General features: G+C 47.1%; 1 protein-coding gene across 2 annotated transcripts in view; it reads right to left on the reverse strand.

Moving 5' to 3' along the window:
* LOC146813794 (cap-specific mRNA (nucleoside-2'-O-)-methyltransferase 1-like) overlaps positions 1-23,379 on the reverse strand; it is a 664,820-nt gene that overhangs the window by 337,467 nt on the left and 303,974 nt on the right. For both annotated transcript variants that reach the window (XM_085610257.1, XM_085610256.1), the window contains exon 15: positions 14,354-14,411. In XM_085610257.1, the coding sequence (XP_085466383.1) occupies positions 14,354-14,411 (58 nt within the window). The remainder of the gene's footprint in view (positions 1-14,353; positions 14,412-23,379) is intronic.

Here is a 23,379-nt window from a genome sequence, read left to right on the forward strand (position 1 = left end):
TGGACCATGTGGCTGCTCTACATATTTCTTGTAAAGGAATGTTTCCCAGGAAAGCCATGGACGCCCCTAACTTCCGTGTTGAGTGGGCTCGTGGAGGAATCGTTAATGTGCGTCTAGCTTTTTGATAACAAATTTGGATACATTTAACGATCCATCTGGCTATACCTGCTTTGGAAATGGCGTTGCCTTTGTGCTGTGGAGAGAAGGCAACGAAGAGTTGTTTAGTCTTCCTAAAGTTTTTAGTTCTGTCAATATAGTACATGAGGGCCCTTTTGACATCTAGTGTGTGGAGCATCCTCTCAGCGACATTTTGTGGGTTTTGGAAGAAAACCGGCAGTTCAATGGTTTGGTTCATGTGGAACTGCGATATTACTTTAGACATGAACTTGGGGTTGGTACGTAGTACGACCCGGTTTGCGTGAACTTGTATAAATGGCTCCTGAATGGTTAGTGCCTGGAGTTCACTAACTCTCCTTAAGGAAGTGATGGCAACCAGGAAAGCCACTTTCCAGGTGAGGAATTGAATCTCGCAAGAATGGAGAGGTTCAAAGGGTGGACCCATTAGTCTGGTGAGGACCAAGTTGAGGTTCCACACCGGTGCCGGGGGGGGCCTTGGGGGAATCACCCGTTTAAGTCCTTCCAAGAAGGCTTTGATGGCAGGCACTCTAAATAAAGAGAGGTGCTGCCTGTTTTGGAGGTAGGCTGCCATTGCTGTTAAATGGACACGTATTGAGGTGTATGCCAGATTGCATCGGTATAGGTGTAATAGATAGCAGATTATGTTCTGAATAGGTGCGTCTAGCGGGTTAATGTGGTTGTTGTTGCAATAAATGACAAACCTCTTCCATTTGGCTGCATAGCAAGCTCTGGTAGTGGGTCTCCTAGCTTCCTTAATGATCTCCATACAGTCAGGTGGCAGGTTTAGGTAGCCAAACTCTAAGACTTCAGGAGCCAGATTGCCAGGTTCAGCTGTTGCGGATCTGGGTGTTGAATTTCTCCATGGTTCTGCGTCAAAAGTGCGGGTTTGATCCGCAGCCTTTGATGCGGCACCACGGAAAGTTCCAGAAAGGTGGTGTACCATGGCTGGCGTGCCCACGTTGGAGCAACCAGGATGAGTGTGAGAGAGTGCTGTCGCAGTTTGCGTGCCACTAGCGGTATCAACGGCGCTGGGGGAAAAGCGTACGCAAATCTGCCGGACCCGTTCATCCATATCGCATTGCCCTGCGACTGTGGATGTGGGAACCTGGCGGCAAAGCTTTGGCATTTTGCGTTTTCCCTTGTGGCGAATAGATCTATCTCTGGATGACCCCACTGCTGGAAGTACGGTTGGAGCACTGATGGGTGTAACTCCCACTCGTGCATCTGGTGGCTGTGTCTGCTGAGCAGATCCGCCATCTGGTTGTCTTTGCCTGGGAGGTGTTCCGCCATGAGGAATATGTTCCTCTGAATGGCCCACTTCCACATGCTCTGAGCCAGATGAGACAACTGTGGAGAGTGTGTTCCTCCCTGTTTCTGTATGTAGTACATGGCAGTCATGTTGTCCGTCCGGATCAACACGACCTGGTTGCACAGGTGTACTTTGAATGCTTTCATTGCCAGGAAGATTGCCATCAGTTCCAGAAGGTTGATGTGCATCTTCTTTTGTTGTGTAGTCCATAGTCCCTGCACTGTGTAATTGAGTACATGAGCTCCCCATCCCTGGAGAGACGCGTCCGCTGTCAGTATTATTTGTGGAACAGGCTCTTGGAACGGTCGGCCCTTGCAAAGGTTTTGTGGATTCCACCAATGCAGAGAGTTGTATGCCCGACCGCTCACCAACACTAGGTCTTTCAACTGTCCTTGAGCCTGATTCCACTGACGTGCTAAGCACTCCTGAAGCGGGCGCATATGTAGTCTCGCGTGTGGGACTATGAAGATGCAGGAGGCCATCATGCCTATCAACTGCATGAACACTCGCGCCGGTAGGGAGTGTTGAGGTTTGAATTTTGAGATCAGCAGTTGCATGCTGTTGATTCTCACTAAAGTTGGCTGAGCTGTGGCAGCCAGAGTGTTGATTGTAGCGCCTAAGTACTGTTGTACGTGCGCAGGTTGGAGACTTGACTTTGGGTAATTTAGTGAGAATCCCAGATCGTGAAGAAGGTGAATGGTGTGGGACATGTGGGCGGCACATTGTTGTGCTGATTTGGCCTGAAATAGCCAGTCGTCCAAATAAGGGAAGACGTGAATATTTTGTCTTCGTAGATGTGCGGCCACTGTCGCCAGGCACTTGGTAAAGACCCTGGGTGCTGTTGTTACTCCGAAGGGGAGAACTTTGAACTGATAGTGATTCCCTTGAATGGTGAATCTGAGGTATTTCCTGTGTGAAGGGTGTATTGGTATGTGGAAGTATGCATCCTTCAGGTCTAGTGTAGCTAGGAAATCCCCCTGAGTGAGTAGTGGGAGAACCTGTTGGAGGGTGAGCATATGGAAATGCTCCGACAGTATATATAGGTTTAGGGGTCGCAGGTCTAGGATAGGTCTGAGGGAGCCGTCCTTTTTTGGGATCAAGAAGTACAGAGAGTACACTCCTGTGCCCTGCTGGGCGGTGGGTACTACTTCTATGGCCCCTTTTGCGAGCATAGCAAGCACTTCTTGCTGGAGTAAATCTAAGTGTTCGGCTGACATAGGACGGTGCTTTGGTGGTATGTTGGGTGGAGTGGAAGTTAGTTCCGGACAGTACCCATGTTGAATGATGTCCCTGACCCACCTGTCCGTGGTGATGTTCTTCCATGCGGGCAGGAACAGCTGGAGTCGTCCCCCGACAGGTGTTACGTGGTCAGGGGGTAGGGAGAGGGCGTCACTGTTTGTTTTTTGGGGAGGACCTGGTGTTGCCATATCCTTGTCCCCTACCCTTGGCGCTGGATCCACGATATCCACCCCTGTTGTTTTTGTCGTAGGTGGTCTGTGTGCTACCTTTAGCATACTGTTGTTGTGACCCCTGGCCCCTTGACGTTCCCCTATTTCCAGAGCTACGAAAGGAGCCACTACGAAATTGTTGGCTTTGTAGCGCCCCCATAGATTTGGCAGTGTCTGTGTCTTTTTTTATTTTCTCTAGGGTAGTGTCAACGTCTGGGCCAAATAAAAATTCCGTGTTAACCGGTAAGTTGAGGATATTGTTTTGGATCTCGGGTTTGAAGCCTGAGATGCGTAACCAGGCATGGCGTCGTAACATGACACTTGTGTTTATTGCCCTGGCCGCTGTGTCAGCTGCGTTGAGGGCGCATTTGATGGACGCATTAGTGAGGAGTTGTCCTTCTCTAATGAGGAGCTCTGCTGACTCTTTATACTCCTCTGGTAGGTGTTGGAGCAGTGACTCTAGGGTGTCATAATGTGACCTGTCATAACGTGCCAGGAGTGCTTGTGTATTTGCAATGCGCAGGATATTGGCTGCTTGCGCTGCCACACGTTTGCCCGATGTTTCAAGGACCTTTGACTCTTTGTCGGGGGGAGGAGCATCACCAGTTGTCTGTGAGTGGGCTCTTTTGCGAGCGTTGGCAACCACCATAGAGTCTAATGGCAACTGACCCCTAATGTATTTAGGGTCACCAGGTGCAGGCTTATATTTCTTCTCAATCCTTGGGTTTAACACTCGGGCTCTTGTGGTGTCCTTGAAAATGTCTTTGGCAGGCTTCAGAACCCCGTTAAGCATGGGCAGAGTCTTGACGGTTCTTTCCGAAGATGCAAAAGTGTCAAGCAGGAAGTCCTCCTCAATGGCGTCAGAGTGCAGTTCCACCCCATGATGAGCAGCTGCCCGTTCGATAAGGGCATTAAATGCGGCCGTGTCCTCTGTAGGAGAAATTTTAATATTGTAGAGTTGCGCATCCTGAGCATGTGGCGTGACACTTGGGTCTGTGGGGTCATCCCATGCCTGATCAGGATCCTGTGTGTCATCGGGATCTGCGTCCCCGGGGTAGATGGTATCGTCCCCACCATATTCCTGCATTGTGTCCGATTCAGAAGGGGTAGGAGAAAAGGACTGTGGAGCTAGTGGGAGGGGATGGAAGTGTTCTTGCAACACTGGTTCCTGCTCAGCCGGTAGCTTGCGTTTTAGAGGAATTTTGTATGGCACCTCTTCCCTGACTGGCGTGATCTTGCGCTTGTGGAGCATGAGCCTGCCAGTGTCGGCATCGATAAACTGTGGCCCTGAAGGGTCGTGTTCCGTTAGGCCAGAGGCGGTGGACTGTGTGTGGAGGACACGTGTCCGAATTTGAAAAAGTTTCGGTGCCGATGTCGGTGGCAGCCCAAAGGTGATGTTGGTGGGCTCCGAGTGCACTGTACCGGGTGAGGTAGTGTGGGGACCCGAGGTAGAGTGGAGGGCTACCTGGTCCCGGATACGTTGAAGAGAGGCAGAGACCTGCTGCACAGCAAACTGAGATGGTGGTTTGGTAGGCATCTTGGTAGTAGGTGTGGAGGCCGACCCCGACTTTTTTGTCGGAAGGGGGTCACTGGCTTGAAGGGATGCATCGATAGTCTACGTAGTCGAGGACTTCTTTGGCATCGGTGCTTTAGGCGTCGACGTTGCCGAGGCGGCCATCTTGACTGCGGAGGCGACGGGCTTCGGTGTCGGCGCCGAAGGTGTCGGTGCCTTGTGGTGCACGAGGGCGTGCCTCTTCTGAGCGTCGACCGCGTCTGCTGCGGTGAGCTCGGCGCCGAAGTCTTTCTGTACGCGTTCGGAGCCGACGACTTTTTTGGGCGTCGGTGCCGGGCCAGCGGACTGTTTCGACGCCCTTGATCCGACCACCACCAGTTTCGCTTTCGATTTTGAAGGGACTGGAGCGATGGATGTTTTTGGGTTTAACAACCCGGTCGTCTTGGGTAATATTGGCTCTTGCATAGTGTTCAGTGCCGGGCCGGAAGGCGGGGCCGAGGAACCATGGATTAGGTCTTGGGTAAGGCCCGAAGGCGATCCCTCGACCGGAGCCTGACGACTAATTTCGGCCTCTGTTTCGACGGATTGGCCTAACTCCTCGGGGGAGCTGTCTTCTTCAGGCCCATAGGCTTCGTCGATGTCCCCTACCTCGTTGACGGCTTCTTCACGTCGAAAGAGCTCTTCGTCATCGTCGTCCGATCGGGAACCATGCTCCGAAGCGGGGCTAGATAGTATTTCTTCCACGCTCTCGGCGTCCTCGTCCTCGGTGCTGAATATGTTGGTGGGTGCGGGCGCTGCCTGCTGCGCCTCGAGTCTCGCTGCCCGTCGGTTCCGTAGAGTTTTCTTGGATCGGAACCGTGCGCAGGCCATGCATTTTGACTCGTCGTGATCCGGCGAGAGACATTTGTTACAGACCGGGTGGACGTCGATGTGAGGGTACTTGGCGTGGCACAACGGACACCTCTTGAACGGAGTCCTCGATTCCATCGTCGTGGAGCGTCGAAGTTTTGCCAAAGTCGAATCGAAAGTTTGAAAAAGGGTGTGGAGCACTAGGACTAGTAGTCGACACCGAACGGTAACTGTACCGACGAAAACTATAGGCCTTTTGGCCTAAACTAAGTATTCCGAAGTTGAGCTAAGATAGTTGCATCCGAACCCAATGGCGGAAAAAAACAATCTGGGGATGGAGAGGATGCCCATGCGCACTGTGGTCCAGGGGAGGAGTCACCCATCTCAGGATGCTTCGAAGACTCTTCCAGGACAACAATGTGCAATCATCCGGACCCAACACTAGGCGGCGATCTATGCACAGATATGAATTCAGCAGCCCACATGCCTCGAACCATAGTATAAGTAAATATCTTCCAATGAAGGATGACTAAAACGTAGGAAGTTCTAGGAGACCAAGACTCATAAGTTGAGCATGATCTTCATCTTCGGAGTGTTCCTCTTTTGGGAGTGTCTCCTTGAAAGTGTTAAACGATGTCCACGCAGAGAACAAGACCTCCTTGGAGAAGGGTCCACTGGATTCATAAGAAGTAGAAGACGAGGCAGACGAGGGGTAACTGCTGGAAGAACAGGCCTGCAGAGGTATCCTATGTAAAGTGGTGGTGCGAGCCCATGGCGGAGTTGGGGAATTCCTTCAGCGGGAACGACTTTGTGAATGAGAAGAACCAGAGAGCACAACTGCAGGAGGGACGTTTCTAAGTGAAGAGTACATCCTGGAATATTCAGAGTCAGCGGCCGGTAGCAGCCTTCTGAATTCAAAGAATTACTTAGTGTCAATCGTTTGGATGGTGTACCTCAAGGATGCCCTAGCATCAATGCTTCAATGTTAAACCAGCCCCCAAAGGTGAACTAGTGGCATTTCCACCTAGCTTCAATGTAAAACTCAACATTGACCAGGAGTGAAGATGGCCCTGGTTCCTTGATCCCTTTTCAGATGTCACTCTAGGGGAGCACATAGAAGGCCTTTTACCATACTCAATGCATCTTCCAGAGATTGATTCCTGGAGTCTTCGGCTTTCCTCTTCATTAAGCCTGATTTTCTCTCTGTGATACAGGATCTTAAAAACAGGAACCGGAAAAACAAGCATTTGCAATGCAATAGGTCTCGCATTGACGCGAGTTTGAGCTATTGGCATTGTAAATGGCAATGGCTTTTAGTTTTGTTTTTGTATTTATGTTTTAATAACGAAAACAAAAATAAAAGGCATTGTTATTTGAGTGAGTTGGAGGGGTGTCCAAGGGGCGTGATGCTGTGGCAAAGAGGTGGGGGCGGGCGGGTGGTAGGGTTGGGGGGAGGTCTAATGGCAGGGGCTTTCGCAGTCACTTAACACCTCTCTCTAAAAACCTATACAATTGTAGAAATATACTGTGCGAAACGTCCTTTTAAATTGGACAACGTACCTTCGTACAACGTCTGAAAAATTAAAGTATGCTAATGTGAGCAGATAAAGGCAACTGTCCGATTAAAATACTTGGATGTAATACAGTTGCATCCCTCACAATTCCTTTTTCAGGAAACAGGCGAAAAAGAAAAGAGCAGAAGTGAAAGCAGAGTGAGGCCAACAAAGGGAGGGGCAGGGCTCCTTAATGGAGCAGGGAGGGAATGGGGGGCTCTTCTTAGTGCTTAGTGAGGTGTGTCAACAGCAGCACTGTGTGTGGGGGAATGCAGTGTGTGCTCTAGTGAACTGAATCCAGGCACAGGGTTTGCATATCAACCGCGCCTGTGATTAGCAACAAAAGAAACAAGAAAAATACAATTTTAATACAGAGGAATACCGCAAACATTTTCATATTAAGCCAAATTAGTGGTGGAAATTAATGAAAGTGCTAGGGTGATCTTTTCCTTGAGGTTAGAAAAGCTGTGTGTCCTTTAACTAAGAAGGAATGTTGAGCATGACAACTCCTCGTCTTTGCTTGAGGTGTTAATTGGCCCAGGAGAGCCCCCAGAGTCTCCTTTGAAGCAGAGTGCTGAGGAATGTCAGCATTTTACAGCCCCTTTAATAAAAGCGAGGGGGGGGAGGGGCATTCTGAGCTGAGCTACAGGAGGTGGTAGCCATAAGGTTGTTTTCTGTGAATGGTCATCTAAAAGTACCCCAAAAATCTGTTTTAGCTGCCCTTGCTTTTCACGAAAGGAGGGTTTGGCAAATGAAATTCGAGAAAAACTAAATGAAAGGGTCACTTTAATTATTTGTGGCTGTCACGTTTCAGATGAAGAACACAGCTGTATTTTTTTCCTGCTTCCCCTTCTGTAACCTACATGGGTTAATTGTTGTGGGCACTGAAATCCAATTTACATACAGATAAGAGAAGCTTCTTTTCTTTTTGAAAAACTTTATTCGACAATTAAGTCATGAAAGTATCGTACATCAAGCAATTACATTAACATAGTTTAAGGAGAAACAGCGATAAAATAAACTCAACACAAGATATTTACACTTAAACACCCTAGATTACGAAATATTCCATGATTACTAATCGATGCTAATTCCTAGACATCCAGTTCGATTAAAGCAATTCATTTTTGGACAGCAATATTAACTCATCCACAACAAAAAATTAATCGAAACCACCAAAAAACCAAGACTAAGGTTTTTACATGTGAGGATGGATGAGTGAATTTATATAAAATGAAAAAAACATGACTACATTAGGGTGCCTTATCGTTAGACGCTTTCACATTAAGGTGTCTATACCGTAAAGTCCAAGCCCACTTAATATACTTAGCCATTGCTATTGCAATTGTCGGGCTTGGATCAGAGCGCAAGATTCTTAGTGCCTCTTCACACCTTCGAATGCCTATAAGGCGACAGACAGGTAGTACCCATTTGTTTCGAGGGTGCTCATAGAGGGGACAAAAGAAAATGAAATGACTAAGAGACTCAATCGTGTCTCTACATTTAGGACATTTATCCTGCGACCCATTAGTCCATTTGCACGTAAATGTGCAAATGGGAAGGGTACCTATCCTAAACTGGAAATATAATTTACGATCGATTGGTTCCTCAATCATGCCCCAGAATTGTTCCTGCCCAGGAAGGGCCTTAATCTCTAAGTATCTAGCTGTTAACTGGGATGTATTCCCCCTGGAAACAGATTCCATGACTACGAATTCCCAATACTTAGCTTTGACAATATCTTTTGAGGGGAAAACCGCGTTTTGGGGATCATCCCATAGATTGCTCCATCCCAGTCTGAAAAGTAGTGTTTTGATAGACTTCAGCCATTCTATTTTATGAAAGATGTCCTTCTCCATTATTTCTTTTAATCCCAAAGCATAGTGCCTGAGTTCCTCAGTTGACCAAACCCTACGCCAATACAGCAATGGTCGCAAATTAGCAGTATCTTGTAAGGTTTTTAGACCGAGGTCCCAAAAGAGGGATAAACTCGCTCTCCATTGTATTCAAACGTTTGGGATTATTACCATAGCCCCATAGCTCTGCACCATATAATGATGAGCTACGAATCTTCATTGAATAGATTTCTAGAAGTGGGCTTATTGGCTGGGAGTGCGAAGCTTTAAATCTTTTTATGAGAAAGCCTGTCTGCTGTTGGAACTTCAGAATTGACATGTCTAGTTGGCTTTTCCAGCACATATTCTTCTGTATCGTAACTCCCAGATATGTAAATGCGTCGACTTGTTCCAAAGGCGAGCCACCCATTATGATTTTACCACCAAACGGTTTATAGGATCTACACGGGTGAGGGCCGTTAAGAACCATAAACTTGGTCTTGGAAACATTTATTTCCAAACCACGGAGGAAGCAGAACTCTTCAAAGCGTCGGAGGGTGAGCTGCAGGCCACTCGGAGTTTTGGAAATCAGCAATGTGTCGTCCGCGAACATGAGAACTGGGATACGAGTACCATTCATAGCCGGTGCGTCCGAGGGGACCCGGGAGAGGAACTCAGCCACCCCGTTCACGAAGAGCGAGAACAAGGTCGGTGCCAAAACACAGCCCTGCCGAACTCCTCGCTCCACGGGGAAAGACTCCGTTACCTCCCCCTGCCGCCCCCATCGGACCCGAGCAAAATTGTTCTCATGTAAGCGGACCACCAATGCCAACAACTCCGGCGCCATCCCCAACTCCTCCAATACCTTCCATAGCTTCGCTCGTGGGACCAAGTCGAAGGCCGCCCTTAAGTCGACAAACACAGCATACAGAACCCCTTTATCTAGAACGACTGTCCGCCAATAGAGGACAACAAACCTGAAGACCTGATCTATTGTGCTTGTTTTTGGACGAAACCCAGCCTGTAAGGGACTTAATATACTGTTATCTTCCATCCAGGTCTGAATTTTGCCCAAGACAAGTCGGCCCAGGATTTTTTGCATAGCGTCTATTAGGCTTATGGGCCTATAATTGCAAGCCAGCGATTTGTCCCTTTTTTTATATATCGGGACGATTTCGGCACCCTTCCAGGAATGAGGGATACTCATTCCCTGGGCTATGGCGTTAGCTAGATGAGTAATGTATAAACACCATCTTTTTCTATTGTGGAGAAATACATCGGCCGGGATACAATCCATGCCAGGTGCACGTCCCTGGGTAACCATGTCAAGCGCTGTGTCAACCTCCTCTGTGGTAAACACAGGGCTATTATAGAACGGCCTCTCCCATTGATGCATACTAGCATCCTCGATACCTTTACAATATTGTGACTTAAAGAAGTCTACCCAAGAACTCTGGGGTACATGGTTATGAGGACTGTCAATAATTTCGCCCCTCTTCCATTTAAAGATATCCCAGAATTTTCTCTGGTTTTTGTCTGCGCAATAAGAGAAGCACTTTCCTTACCAACATGGTCTTCGGCAGTGCTATGAAATAAATAGAAAAATGAAAGTGGCATTGTGAAATGTAATCCGGTACTCGTGCAAACTGCTCCAATGCCGTGGAACTGATTTTGCACTATATAAAAATAATTGTGAAATGGTGAGCGGGGGGATGGGTATGTTGGGCCAAAGACTTGTTACAGGAGAGGAGGGTTTGGCCAATGAAATCGGAGGAACATTACAATAGGCTGACTTCAATGATTAGTTGTGGCTGTTGCATTTCAGCTGAGTTAGAACTAAGCTGTATTTTAAAATGTATAAATAAATTAAACTGACCTGGTGTATTGTAATTCGGTACTCATGTAAAGTATACCCTTGGGGTGATTTTGCGCTGCTACATTAAGAAGAATTTCGAGCTGAGTGAGATAGCGAATGGGAAAGAAGGAAACAGTCTGCAAAACTGTGCACTCTTATGGAGTGCTATACTAGAAAATAAGGAACAAGTGATTAAAAATAGCAGCTGACGTTCACATGTGGGGGTAGAGGCAGTGTGAGATTGACGGAAATGCACAACCAAGTTGATTCACACTGTTACGTCATAGACAACCAAATGTAACGTCTGGTGAGACAAACTGTGCTGCTGCAGAAATATCTGTTTGCGCACAACAGAGTTGGAGCTGCATAGCCCTTTCAGCAAAACTAGCTCCTAAAAAAGCACAAGAAGCCTTTAACTCGTTATGATTAAATACACAGTTTAAAAATATTCCGAAAAAAAATACGATTAAAAATAAGTTGAAATCATTCTGAAAAGGCTGAAGGTCTTACTTAAACATTAAACTGCCATCCGTGCGGCACGGATCATTTCTGTTGAAAAGGGGAAGAGGGGCCTGGAGAAGGGGTAGATGACAGCAACGATTGCAAAACGCGCCAATTTCGTGTGTGGGGGGAAACATGCCGTCAGTTCAGCGGATACACTGAGATGTGCAGAACGCAAGGCTAAACATTAAATACCGTGTGTGGGGAGAAAATGGTGTCAGCTGAGCACATTTAGAAAGAACACAGCACAAGTAAATCCCTACCAGCTGGGGCGGTGACCGACCATTGCCCTCGGGGTTGGCCATGGGGAGATTCAATCAGTACAAGCGCTAAAACACAAGCGCAGTCCCCCGGCTGTGAAAGTTAACTATTAACTGAGAGGGGGAGCAGGAGGTGAGCCATAGAGTGGTGCGCGCGCCTTAATGAGCCAGTGGGCTGAAGCGATTCCCCAAACGGATTGCATGGCGGCACGATGCACGTGATTGTGCGGGTGCTCGCCATGCAATCCACTTTTGGGAGCACTTTGAAATGCCCCTCTTACTACAGTCTCGCATAGCGATTGCGTAAACGCAATAGCTAGGCGAGACCTAAAAAGGACTTGTGCAACTGCCACTGACGGGGGCAAGATGGGGTGTGCTTCTTTAAAGGAGCACTGTCAGTTTTCAAGACTCTGCAGGGTGCAGCCTAATTAGCTACATTGTCCTGCTTTTTTTCGCTTACCTTAAAAAAAAAGGTTTGTGAACAAAATGTTTCTCATCTCTCTTAATGTGCACTCTAGAATCCTGCTCATGTTCAGGGCTGTTCAGTGCTTATGATTATCAATGGAGAGCCCAGGAATGCGAATGCCCCTTCCTTGAGGAACACTGGACATTCTAGGCAAAAAGTAGCGATGCATTTAAGCTTACAAAGCAAAGGTCCGGAGAGTCTGGTGCAAACCCATCAAAGGCTCCGTAACCATTTATTGTGAAGTTCTCTGCTGGCCATCACACTGCTCTTGGCCTCTTCAAATCGCTAGGTAACTGAAAAGGCAGCAATTGGAGCAAAGAAATTTGGGTTTGCACCAAGACCATTAGGTGCACACCAAATTCAACAACTGGGGCCACACCTGTTGAAATATTTAAAAATAGCAAACCGTGCACCATGATGTGACCACCTTGGGTTGGAGAAACGGTGAGAGATCTTGAAGAAGGTCCTATTGTCTTAACTAAGATTTAAAGCGCTGTATAAACAAATTCCAGGAAAGCTACCTATGATATCAGGAAAGCGGTGGGCAATTCTAGTATGCGAGTTGCAGAGGAGGTGTGTGAGAAACTTTCAAAAAGAAGGAAAAATACATTTCGGAAAACTCTCAAGATAATCACATTGTTTAAAGGTGCTGTTAAACGTAAGGATGGCTGCATTTGGAATCAGAGTCGGAATTCTGTTTTAAAGAACAAAATGGAGCTTAATAGCAGTCTGTTCCCATTAAGCTGGTAACCCAGCGCTCACTTATCCACGGAAACATCTTTGCAACCTTTAGATGTTTCAGATAGCATGTAATTTTAAAAAGGGCTGAGCCTTAACAATACAATCTAGTTTCCAGTGTTGGGGGGAGGGGGACTATTGAATGCCATAGATTGAGTACAGTAGATTCCATTGGTTCCATGAGCACCTCCACCATTGGACAATTTCAAATGGTAGCTTACAAGATAGGAGGCGCTAAAGTTGAGGTACCCCAGAGATAGTAACAGTGGCCAACCAATATTACATCTGTACCCAATGAAAGGCTAAAAGTTGGTGGAAAGAGTCCTGACCAGATACCGGTGGCTAGGTTCTCCATCCAGAACTTAAAAGAAACCCTGAAGTGCATCTATGGCTTTCATTGGTGAGACCATTGTTGTTTAATTGTAGAGTTTTCAGCCGCTACTATTTTAAATTTCTATGTGCTGGAAATCTCAGCCACAGATACTTTACACACAGAGTTGCCCAGCTTGGTACTCAGAGAGAGGTTTGTATATGAACTAGTTGAAAAAACTGCACCCGTTTCCATAGCACAGAACTGAATTCCTTCTATGAAAAATCCCAAGCATTAGGTAGATATGTAGAGTGCTGCCACAGAGCTAATATTACAGTAAACATAGCACTAGGAAAGAACATAGCACTAGGAAGGAATGAAAACATCTGGGGACGTCTCCAGCATTTTTTGGTTTTCTGTGTGTTTTGTACTCTATACTGCTTTCTTCCTACCTCTAAATTAAGGTACCACACTCGCTTTCTAGAGACACGACTTCTCTAATAGTACAGAAGCCTCTTTAAATTCTCAAACTCCTTTGTTTTTCTTTCTCCACCTCAATAAAAGACCTACTACAAAAGATCTTAACCAGCAAAATATCAACAAAATAGAAACTTTTAGGAGATGAATACAAAAGTACCAGATTATCACTGCATATTTGACTGACACTAACACAGCCAATGACTTCATGACTCTACCAGTTTGAAAATTGGACTGGTCACACCTAGTCTAAAGAAAAAAAAAAATAATAACTCCACAGGTGTGGGTCAAAAAATCCTAAGAAATCTTTTGCGCTATATCAATCTCAGCATCTTAGCAAAAGCCCATGAAACTTGAGCTATGAACTATCTTGAGAACAGCATCCTTACAAAATTTCCACAAAAGTTTCAGATCGGTAGTCACAGAGGATACGATGCTACAAATGGTGAATCAGAGTTGTCTCTTCTCACTCTTTTTAACACAGTAAACCATGCCTACCTCCTAGAAATCGCGGAAGCACCAATGGGGATAGAGAGCACAGATGGTTTGAAACATACCTTGTTACCGTTACCAGAGTAATCGTCATCTTGAGGCTAGGATACTGCAACTCATTCCAGACTGGCATATGCAGATCCAACAGTCCCCGTTAAGATCGGTCTTTAATGACGCAGTTTCACTAGTATCAGGCTCCAGGTGTTTAGGAGCATTACCCCAGTAGTGATCTCTCCAAAATGTCGCTCCATAGAGACCAGAAGTGTATTTAATCTAGACATAACACACCAGTCCACACCTGGCAGAGCTGCAAACTATCTTGCACAGAAATTTATCTTATCAGAAGGCCCCCCGCTCATTTCAAAATATCTACTCCCAGAGTGTGGGTATCCAAAGGCTTTGTGCTGATTAACTGTCCTGGCAAACTAGTTGATGATGATGCAGGTTACTGTTGTTTTTCTTCAATTAACTTCAAATGTTAACACCAAGTCCACAGCAGGTCTGCACATATTATTTGGTAGGTCACAGGCAAAGAAATTATACTTAAAAGTTAAATGAGTCACAGTGAAGAGCTCAACAGCAGTTTTAGCTATGCAAGAAGTTTCTCACCTCCCAGAGTTGTAGACAGTCTTTTCGGATGTCTGCTTGTCGTGGTTCACTCAGGGTTCTAAGAAGAGAAAGACAATTAGACTGGCACTGCAAAAACAACCACCAAGAACATCCTAGTCATCACTGCTGGTTTAAGTTAAATATAACCCACATTTAAATACTATTCCAATCTACAAACTACAGAGCTGTCTGAGCTCAAAAAAGGACATCAAAAACATTTTATAGACAGAAACAAGGCGCCTGCTCTACTGTTGTTCTCATTTGCAACGTGCTCAACTGAATCTGAAAGCCTGTAATTCTGTGACTACCTACTATTTGTGACTTTTCCTCTCTCTAACACCCTTCAAACTGCTCTGTTCACTCTCTTAGCCACAACTCCTTACTGTTTTTAAAACTGAAAACATTCAGAGGTTGCAATAATTATGCAAAATAAAAACTGGCTGAAAACCTTCTAGAAACAGATACATAATGCGCAATATTTATATTCTTTTACACAGCCTAACACGCTCAATGGGTAGTCGTGACCTCTGTAACCTTGCAACAGTAACACTCTTTCCCGCCCCCCCACCCCCACAGAACCTTGGTTTTTAGGCCTCGTCTGAGCCAGCGCATGCGCTGAACTGGCGAGACTTTTAGTAAGTGGGCTTCAGAAAATGCTACCACACGCTTCTGCTTTTACGAGCGCAGCCACCATCTGGCTTTTCTCTCGTCATGGTGCGCGCACATCGCACACCACTCGCCAGACGTGACGCTGCAGCTGCTTTTACTTTTGCCACCTCGCGTACTTTAAAAAAAAAAAACAGAATTTGCACGCACACAACTCCCAGGCTTACTACTAACCTAAACGTTGAAGGCCGCCACAGAACTGCCCAGAAAAAAAAAGCCTCCTCTGCGCATTGCCACGCTGTTAACGCCGCCGTTCCCACTAAGCATTACCCATCGAGAACGAAATAGCACAGCCTACTTATGCCAGCTATTCACCTCCGGCTCAAATATTACTGCTTTGTCAGTGAGGGCTTCACCTTACGTCATCCACCAGTAAAGTGCAAACGATTCCGAATCCGAACCTCGTTGCACCCAGTCACTATCGTAGGACACTTAGGAGGGCAGTGTTTATGCTGAGTGGCACGTGCGAGCTCCATGGCCAACACGCACTAGGATTGGTTGAGGTGCTGACAGTACTCCAATCCTAGGCCGCTTTACACATTACCAGTATTCCCTCCAACTCGACTACCAAAATTGAAATCTGCCAATGCCACGTGACCTGGAAGTGCTCACATTATAAACACATGTTTGTCAAAAGAGAGATAACAGACAACGGATTTAAATGTAGATTTACTGATAGTCTTTCTAATTAGCAACAAGCGACTTTAGCTGTAAGCAGAATGGACAATTGGAGCTGGTTGGTGCTGGCAGTGCTCACGGGTCTGAGCGTTCGTTGGACGGTCTCTCTAAACTCTTACTCTGGTGATGCATTTATGTGATATGTGAGCTATGCCACCTCAGACAGAATTTGCTGCAGGACTGATAAGGGCAAAATTCACTGCTTTCGCTCTTTTAAAGGTGCCACGTTTTTTGTGTGCATGTGTTTCGGGTGTGCCAATGGGGTGATTCTTTTATGAGTCACGCGCTACACTTAATTGGAATCAGTAATTATGTTTGCTTGCATTTGGGAACATGCAATTTTGTATCTAATTGAATTTTTATTTATGGCTCACATTTGCCTTGCTGTTACGCGAGAAGCGGATCATGAAAACATCATAACTACAAGTACTAGAATGCAAATGATAAAGTAATGACTCAATGAACTACTTGCACTGAATGTGGGACCAGCGTGCGCACCACTCCACTCCTCTTCCGTTTTTCCTTCTCTCTTTTCGATTCCGTTTCCCTTGTACCACCTTAACCCCCACTCTTTCAAAACACCTCTCCCCCTTAACCCTGATCTCCCCGCCCCTCTTCTCTGTACCTGATTTTGCTTCTATCATTTTCACTGTGTTTTTTTCTTCTTCATATATACCTCTCCCTCTCCATTCTGTTCCTGGAGTTCTCGCGCTCACTTTCAGCCCCACCGCCTTCACCTCCCCAACCTCGCTCCACCCTCTCTCTCGTAGGCCTCAGCCCGTCTCCCTTTTCTTTCTCTCAATTACTACCAGTGCCATCCCCCCACCCCCGTACTGTATGTTCTCTGCTTCAATCACTCTCCCGTTTCTGCCATATGTTCGGTGCCCAGATCTCACTCTGCCCTCCCTCTCCCTGTCTGACTCTGAACAATTTCACCCCTTCCCATTCCTGCCAGCTCTCTTCCATTTTCGCGCCCTCCTTTCTCTTGTCGGGTTTTCACCTACCGGGTGCTTTAAATGGAAATACCGGAGTGCCGGTACTTTGTACCGGCCCACTTGAAGCACTGGGCCCTACCCAGCAGGTATCGGCGGCTTTCCAGCGAGACGCTGTTTGACACTCCAAGTGACTTAGTGCAACAAGCACTGGCATAGGCAATAGGTCTCGCCTTTGGGACCTTTTAAGTGCTTAGCCATGCAACAGTTGTTGTAGCACCAAGAATATTGTGCTGCATAACTAAATACTTAGAAGGTCCCAAAAGCGAGACCTATTGGCTATGCCAATGCTTGTTATATATATTGATCAGTTTTGTGCTGCCTAGGTGAGAGTTCTAGAGCCATATAAAGACATATACATTAGACATTTTCACTTCCAAGTACCTGTTGGCGGTGAATACAATATTACATAGTTGGGTTGGCCCTTTGTCAAAGACTATTAATTAGAACCAGGCTACTGACCATGGAGGACGGGCAAGAACTTTGCACAGAAAGACGCATGTCAGGCTCAACTAGACCAACTGTGGGACCTTCAGTTCCTCTCTGCAAGAGGATATTTCTCAGTGCCAATGCCCTTTACTTCTAGGCATAAAAAGGTCAGCTAGTTTTAAAAACAAATGCATGCATCTATTCAATGGAAGAAAGCAAACTGAACACAAATGAAATATGATTTACTAGTCACTGAAATTTGACAAAGCGAAAAACAAATCATCTTTTTTATATTTAAGGTGAACATGTTAATTCACACACAGTTCGCTTTTCACTGGAAGGGCTTATATACATGCATAGTAGCAGTTGAAAAAAACTTGAGTCAAAAAAACAAAGGGCTGCACTTCCTTTTCTGATGGTTCTCGAAAAGAAAACTTTGTATGCCAGCGAGAAAGGGCGCTGTTTAGAGGATATGTTCCAAAGTCTACTCGATTCAAATAAAGTCAGGTAAAACGTGGGATTTGCTTGTAAACCAGTGGTACCCTGTAACTATGGAAGGAAGACTTGGCTAAACAAGGGAGACAGAGGGCGACAAACCCCACAGAAGATGGGACGCTAGTGCAAAACAGTCATGACTAAGGGCTACAGCAGAGGCATCACAAAGAGAATGTGCATCATAATTACAGCTTCTTTTATACTGTACTTTCTAACACAGTTCTGCCATTCCTAGGCACTGTAGTATTACCCAATAAACCAGTACTCAACTGACTCACCTCATAAAAATGTAAAGCGGAGTTTGCCTTGGTAGGATTTAAACTTCTGGCTTGTTGAACACAATAGGCATCATGTGGCCACCATTTAAGTCACAAAACTCACCTGGGGGTGGGGAACGGGAGGGTAAGTGGGTGGGGGAAATGGGACGGTTGGAAATAAAAGCGCGATGAAGTAGCCACACTCACTGCATCATTATGCTTTTTCCTTATGGCGGGGCCAAGGTCGGATTGGTGAGGCGGGGAATGGGCGACAGGCCGATATCTGAGTTGCAGCTGCGGGCCGCTTTTTTGGCCAGCATGACGGCCGATATGGACTGTGTGTTCTTCAGATGCTGTCAGAGGCCAAAGGGGGCTTGAGTGGCCTTTGCAGCGACAGATGGGCCTCTATTACCTCCCTTTTACCAACGGGCGGAGGTGTAATTTGCAGTTTCTCGCTGGGCCGGCCCATTAATGTATGCAGATTGAGCACGGGGCCTTAGCAGAAGTGGCCTCACTTATATTCAGGTGTTGTTCACCATTGTGAACTAATACATGCACGAAGAGTCCAGGCAACATTTGCATTTATGGCAGTCAAGTTAGGAAACTTGCTCCTTTTAGAGAAACCCCCCTCCTTTTTATAATACATAAAACACTGAAGCAGTGTTTTGGGACACTTCTTTTTAGGGTGTCAGTGCATATTTTCACTCCCAATGCAACCCTGGCGGTGGGGAACAAGAAGGACAACGAGAGGGTGGGAATAGAATAAGCAACACGGACGTGAGAAAGAAAGAAACAACATGGACGGTGGACAGGCAGGGGAAGAAACAACGCGGAGGGAGGAGGAAGAAGCAATATGGAGGGTGGTGAGTAAGGGAAGAAGCATCACGAGGGAGGGAGGGAGAGAGGGGAAGAAGCAACACAGAGGGCGAGAAGTGAGGGAAAGAAGCAACACAGAGGGTGGGAGGGGAAGAAGCAACACAGAGGGTGGGATGGGAGGGGAAGAAGCAACACAGAGGGGGAGGGAGGGGTAGAAGCAACACAGAGGGTGGGGAGGGAGGGGAAGAAGCACCACAGGGCGGGGAGGGAAGGAAAAAAGCAACACAGAGGTGGGGAGGGGACTAGAAGGACCACAGACGAGGTGGGAGGGAACTATAAGTAACACAGAAGGAAGGAGGGAGTGAACTATAAGCAACACAGATGGACAGAGGGAGGGGACAAGAAGCAATACAGATCGATTAGAAGCAACATTGACGGGCAGGTGGGAGAGGACTAAAAGCAAAAAGGACAGCAGGGGAAGAAGAAAGAAAATAAATAAAATGTTGCAACTCAATCACAGCGCCAGAAGCGGAAGGATCCTATTCTAGATGAATCAATCAGTACATGGTACCTGCTCCAGCTGAAAGAAGTATAAAAGGGGGTGGTGATGGACGGAGCATCAGAACCAATCAAACACTCGCACCCAGTCAACAGATCTGGGTTTGATCCATCACCATTCTTTAGCCCAATCTGCCACCCCAGTTCAGACATGGCCATATGCAAATCAGTCTGACCCTGTGCCTCATGGGAACAGTCCAGCCCGAACTGCCAAGCCATGTCTTCCCTGGACCGGAAACAAGCTTCCTAGGACCGGTTTCTGGCATTTCAGCCGTCTTCAGCCAGGCTTGCTTGAATCCAGTGGCAAAGTGAGCAAGGGACTCAACGTCTGAGCATACCCTGCCAACTTATGGCGAACAAAGCGGTACAAAAGGGGGTGGTGATGGATGGAGCATCAGAACCAATCAAACACTCACACCCAGTCAACAGATCTGGGTTTGATCCATCACCGTTCTTTAGCCCAATCTGCCACCCCAGTTCAGACATGGTCATATGCAAATCAGTCTGACCCTGTGCCTCATGGGAACAGTCCAGCCCAAACTGCCAAGCCATGTCTTCCCTGGACCGGAAACAAGCTTCCTAGGACCGGTTTCTGGCATTTCAGCCGTCTTCAGCCAGGCTTGCTTGAATCCAGTGGCAAAGTGAGCAAGGGACTCAACGTCTGAGCATACCCTGCCAACTTATGGCGAACAAAGCGGTACAAAAGGGGGTGGTGATGGACGGAGCATCAGAACCAATCAAACACTCACATCCAGTCAACAGATCTGGGTTTGATCCATCACCGTTCTTTAGCCCAATCTGCCACCCCAGTTCAGACATGGCCATATGCAAATCAGTCTGACCCTGTCCCTCATGGGAACAGTCCAGCCCGAAGTGCCAAGCCATGTCTTCCCTGGACCGGAAACAAGCTTCCTAGGACCGGTTTCTGGCATTTCAGCCGTCTTCAGCCAGGCTTGCTTGAATCCAGTGGCAAAGTGAGCAAGGGACTCAACGTCTGAGCATACCCTGCCAACTTATGGCGAACAAAGCGGTACAAAAGGGGGTGGTGATGGACGGAGCATCAGAACCAATCAAACACTCACACCCAGTCAACAGATCTGTGTTTGATCCATCACCGTTCTTTAGCCCAATCTGCCACCCCAGTTCAGACATGGCCATATGCAAATCAGTCTGACCCTGTCCCTCATGGGAACAGTCCAGCCCTAAGTGCCAAGCCATGTCTTCCCTGGACCGGAAACAAGCTTCCTAGGACCGGTTTCTGGCATTTCAGCCGTCTTCAGCCAGGCTTGCTTGAATCCAGTGGCAAAGTGAGCAAGGGACTCAACGTCTGAGCATACCCTGCCAACTTATGGCGAACAAAGCGGTACAAAAGGGGGTGGTGATGGACGGAGCATCAGAACCAATCAAACACTCACACCCAGTCAACAGATCTGGGTTTGATCCATCACCGTTCTTTAGCCCAATCTGCCACCCCAGTTCAGACATGGCCATATGCAAATCAGTCTGACCCTGTGCCTCATGGGAACAGTCCAGCCCGAACTGCCAAGCCATGTCTTCCCTGGACCGGAAACAAGCTTCCTAGGACCGGTTTCTGACATTTCAGCCGTCTTCAGCCAGGCTTGCTTGAATCCAGTGGCAAAGTGAGCAAGGGACTCAACGTCTGAGCATACCCTGCCAACTTATGGCGAACAAAGCGGTAAAAAGGGGGTGGTGATGGACGGAGCATCAGAACCAATCAAACACTCACACCCAGTCAACAGATCTGGGTTTGCTCCATCACCATTCTTTAGCCCAATCTGCCACCCCAGTTCAGACATGGCCATATGCAAATCAGTCTGACCCTGTGCCTCATGGGAACAGTCCAGCCCGAACTGCCAAGCCATGTCTTCCCTGGACCGGAAACAAGCTTCCTAGGAGCGGTTTCTGGCATTTCAGCCATCTTCAGCCAGGCTTGCTTGAATCCAGTGGCAAAGTGAGCAAGGGACTCAACGTCTGAGCATACCCTGCCAACTTATGGCGAACAAAGCGGTACAAAAGGGGGTGGTGATGGATGGAGCATCAGAACCAATCAAACACTCACACCCAGTCAACAGATCTGGGTTTGATCCATCACCGTTCTTTAGCCCAATCTGCCACCCCAGTTCAGACATGGTCATATGCAAATCAGTCTGACCCTGTGCCTCATGGGAACAGTCCAGCCCAAACTGCCAAGCCATGTCTTCCCTGGACCGGAAACAAGCTTCCTAGGACCGGTGTCTGGCATTTCAGCCGTCTTCAGCCAGGCTTGCTTGAATCCAGTGGCAAAGTGAGAAAGGGACTAAACGTCTGAGCATACCCTGCCAACTTATGGCGAACAAAGCGGTACAAAAGGGGGTGGTGATGGACGGAGCATCAGAACCAATCAAACACTCACACCCAGTCAACAGATCTGGGTTTGATCCATCACCGTTCTTTAGCCCAATCTGCCACCCCAGTTCAGACATGGCCATATGCAAATCAGTCTGACCCTGTGCCTCATGGGAACAGTCCAGCTCGAACTGCCAAGCCATGTCTTCCCTGGACCGGAAACAAGCTTCCTAGGACCGGTTTCTGGCATTTCAGCCGTCTTCAGCCAGGCTTGCTTGAATCCAGTGGCAAAGTGAGCAAGGGACTCAACGTCTGAGCATACCCTGCCAACTTATGGCGAACAAAGCGGTACAAAAGGGGGTGGTGATGGACGGAGCATCAGAACCAATCAAACACTCACACCCAGTCAACTGCCAAGCCAGGGAGGACCTGGCTTGGCAGTTCGGGTGCATATGGCTGGGTTCAAACTGGAATGGTATGGTGAGCAAAAAAACGATGGATTTAGGCCCAGATCTCTGTACTGGGGTGAATGTATGACATTGTTCTGCATTCTGTCCATCAATTGTTGTTTTTGCATTTGTCACCCCGAGTGGGAAGGGTAGGCTCAGACGTGAGTCCCGTGCTCTCCATGCCACTGGAATCAAGCTATCCTGGCTGACGAGGGCTGAAAGCCCGAAACCGGTCCTAGGATGCTTGTTTCCAGTCCAGGGAGGACCTGGCTTGGCAGTTCAGGCTGGACTGTTCCCATGGGGCACAGGGTCAAGACTGATTTGCATATGGCTGGGTTCAAACTGGAATGGTATGGTGAGCAAAAAAAACGATGGATTTAGGCCCAGATCTCTGTACTGGGGTGAATGTATGACATTGTTCTGCATTCTGTCCATCAATTGTTGTTTTTGCAGCTGAAAGAAGAGGCAGTGAAGCCAGGTCATACTGCCCAATTAGACGGCAGCAAATTAGAGTGACAAAGAAGTCCACAAATGATAAGCAATGGGTGTACTCCAAAACGCCAAGTTCAATCCCTCGCAAGAGAGAGCACATGCGCTAGGGCATGCTAATGCAGGCAAGACCTAAAAAAAGATACATTTAAGGAGTCCTTCCAGTGCAACGGCTCGAATATTTGGATATAAGCAGAAAGTGGAAATGTTTTAATTACCCTCGGTACCCAATCGGAGGATACTGGAAACGATTACCAGAGGATTTTTCATTTGTGGCTGAGAGACCGAAAAACTGGTGCAAAACATATTCAATATTTGGGAAAAAACACTCTCCATCCCTTATATGAAATTGTTAAAATTGTTTAATCTAACAAGAAACCCTGCTGGATATTTGGGTGAAGGATGGAGCCACGCTCATTACAATGAAACCACCAAACCAAAGGGATTGTTTGCTTTGTCCAGAGCTGATGGGAGTAGGATAGGGCTGAGCAGCTACAGAACCTTTACAAAGAGACACCCGGAGTCTAGCTCAGTGTTTTCATCATTCGCCTGGTAGGGAGCAGTTTCTCTCCCCAACTTCCTCTAACTAGATCTGATTATTGCATGGCTAAGGGTTATGAAGCCTGGTATTCTACTCAACTAATTAATGTTAGAAATGTCCTGAACCAATGATTCATTCCAGGATTTGCAGATGACCATGAAATGTAAGTGACTTAGCAAGGAGACACATCAACCCCTGAAAAATCCACACATATTGAAGGAATAATCACTTTAATAGGATCCTGCCTTCCACTGGCCAAACAAACTGCAGAAGGGGGAAGAGAGTCTCGGCCGGAGATATTGGGGTGCTT

The sequence above is a fragment of the Triturus cristatus genome, chromosome 6 (assembly GCF_964204655.1).
Source record: "Triturus cristatus chromosome 6, aTriCri1.1, whole genome shotgun sequence".
NCBI lineage: Eukaryota > Metazoa > Chordata > Amphibia > Caudata > Salamandridae > Triturus > Triturus cristatus.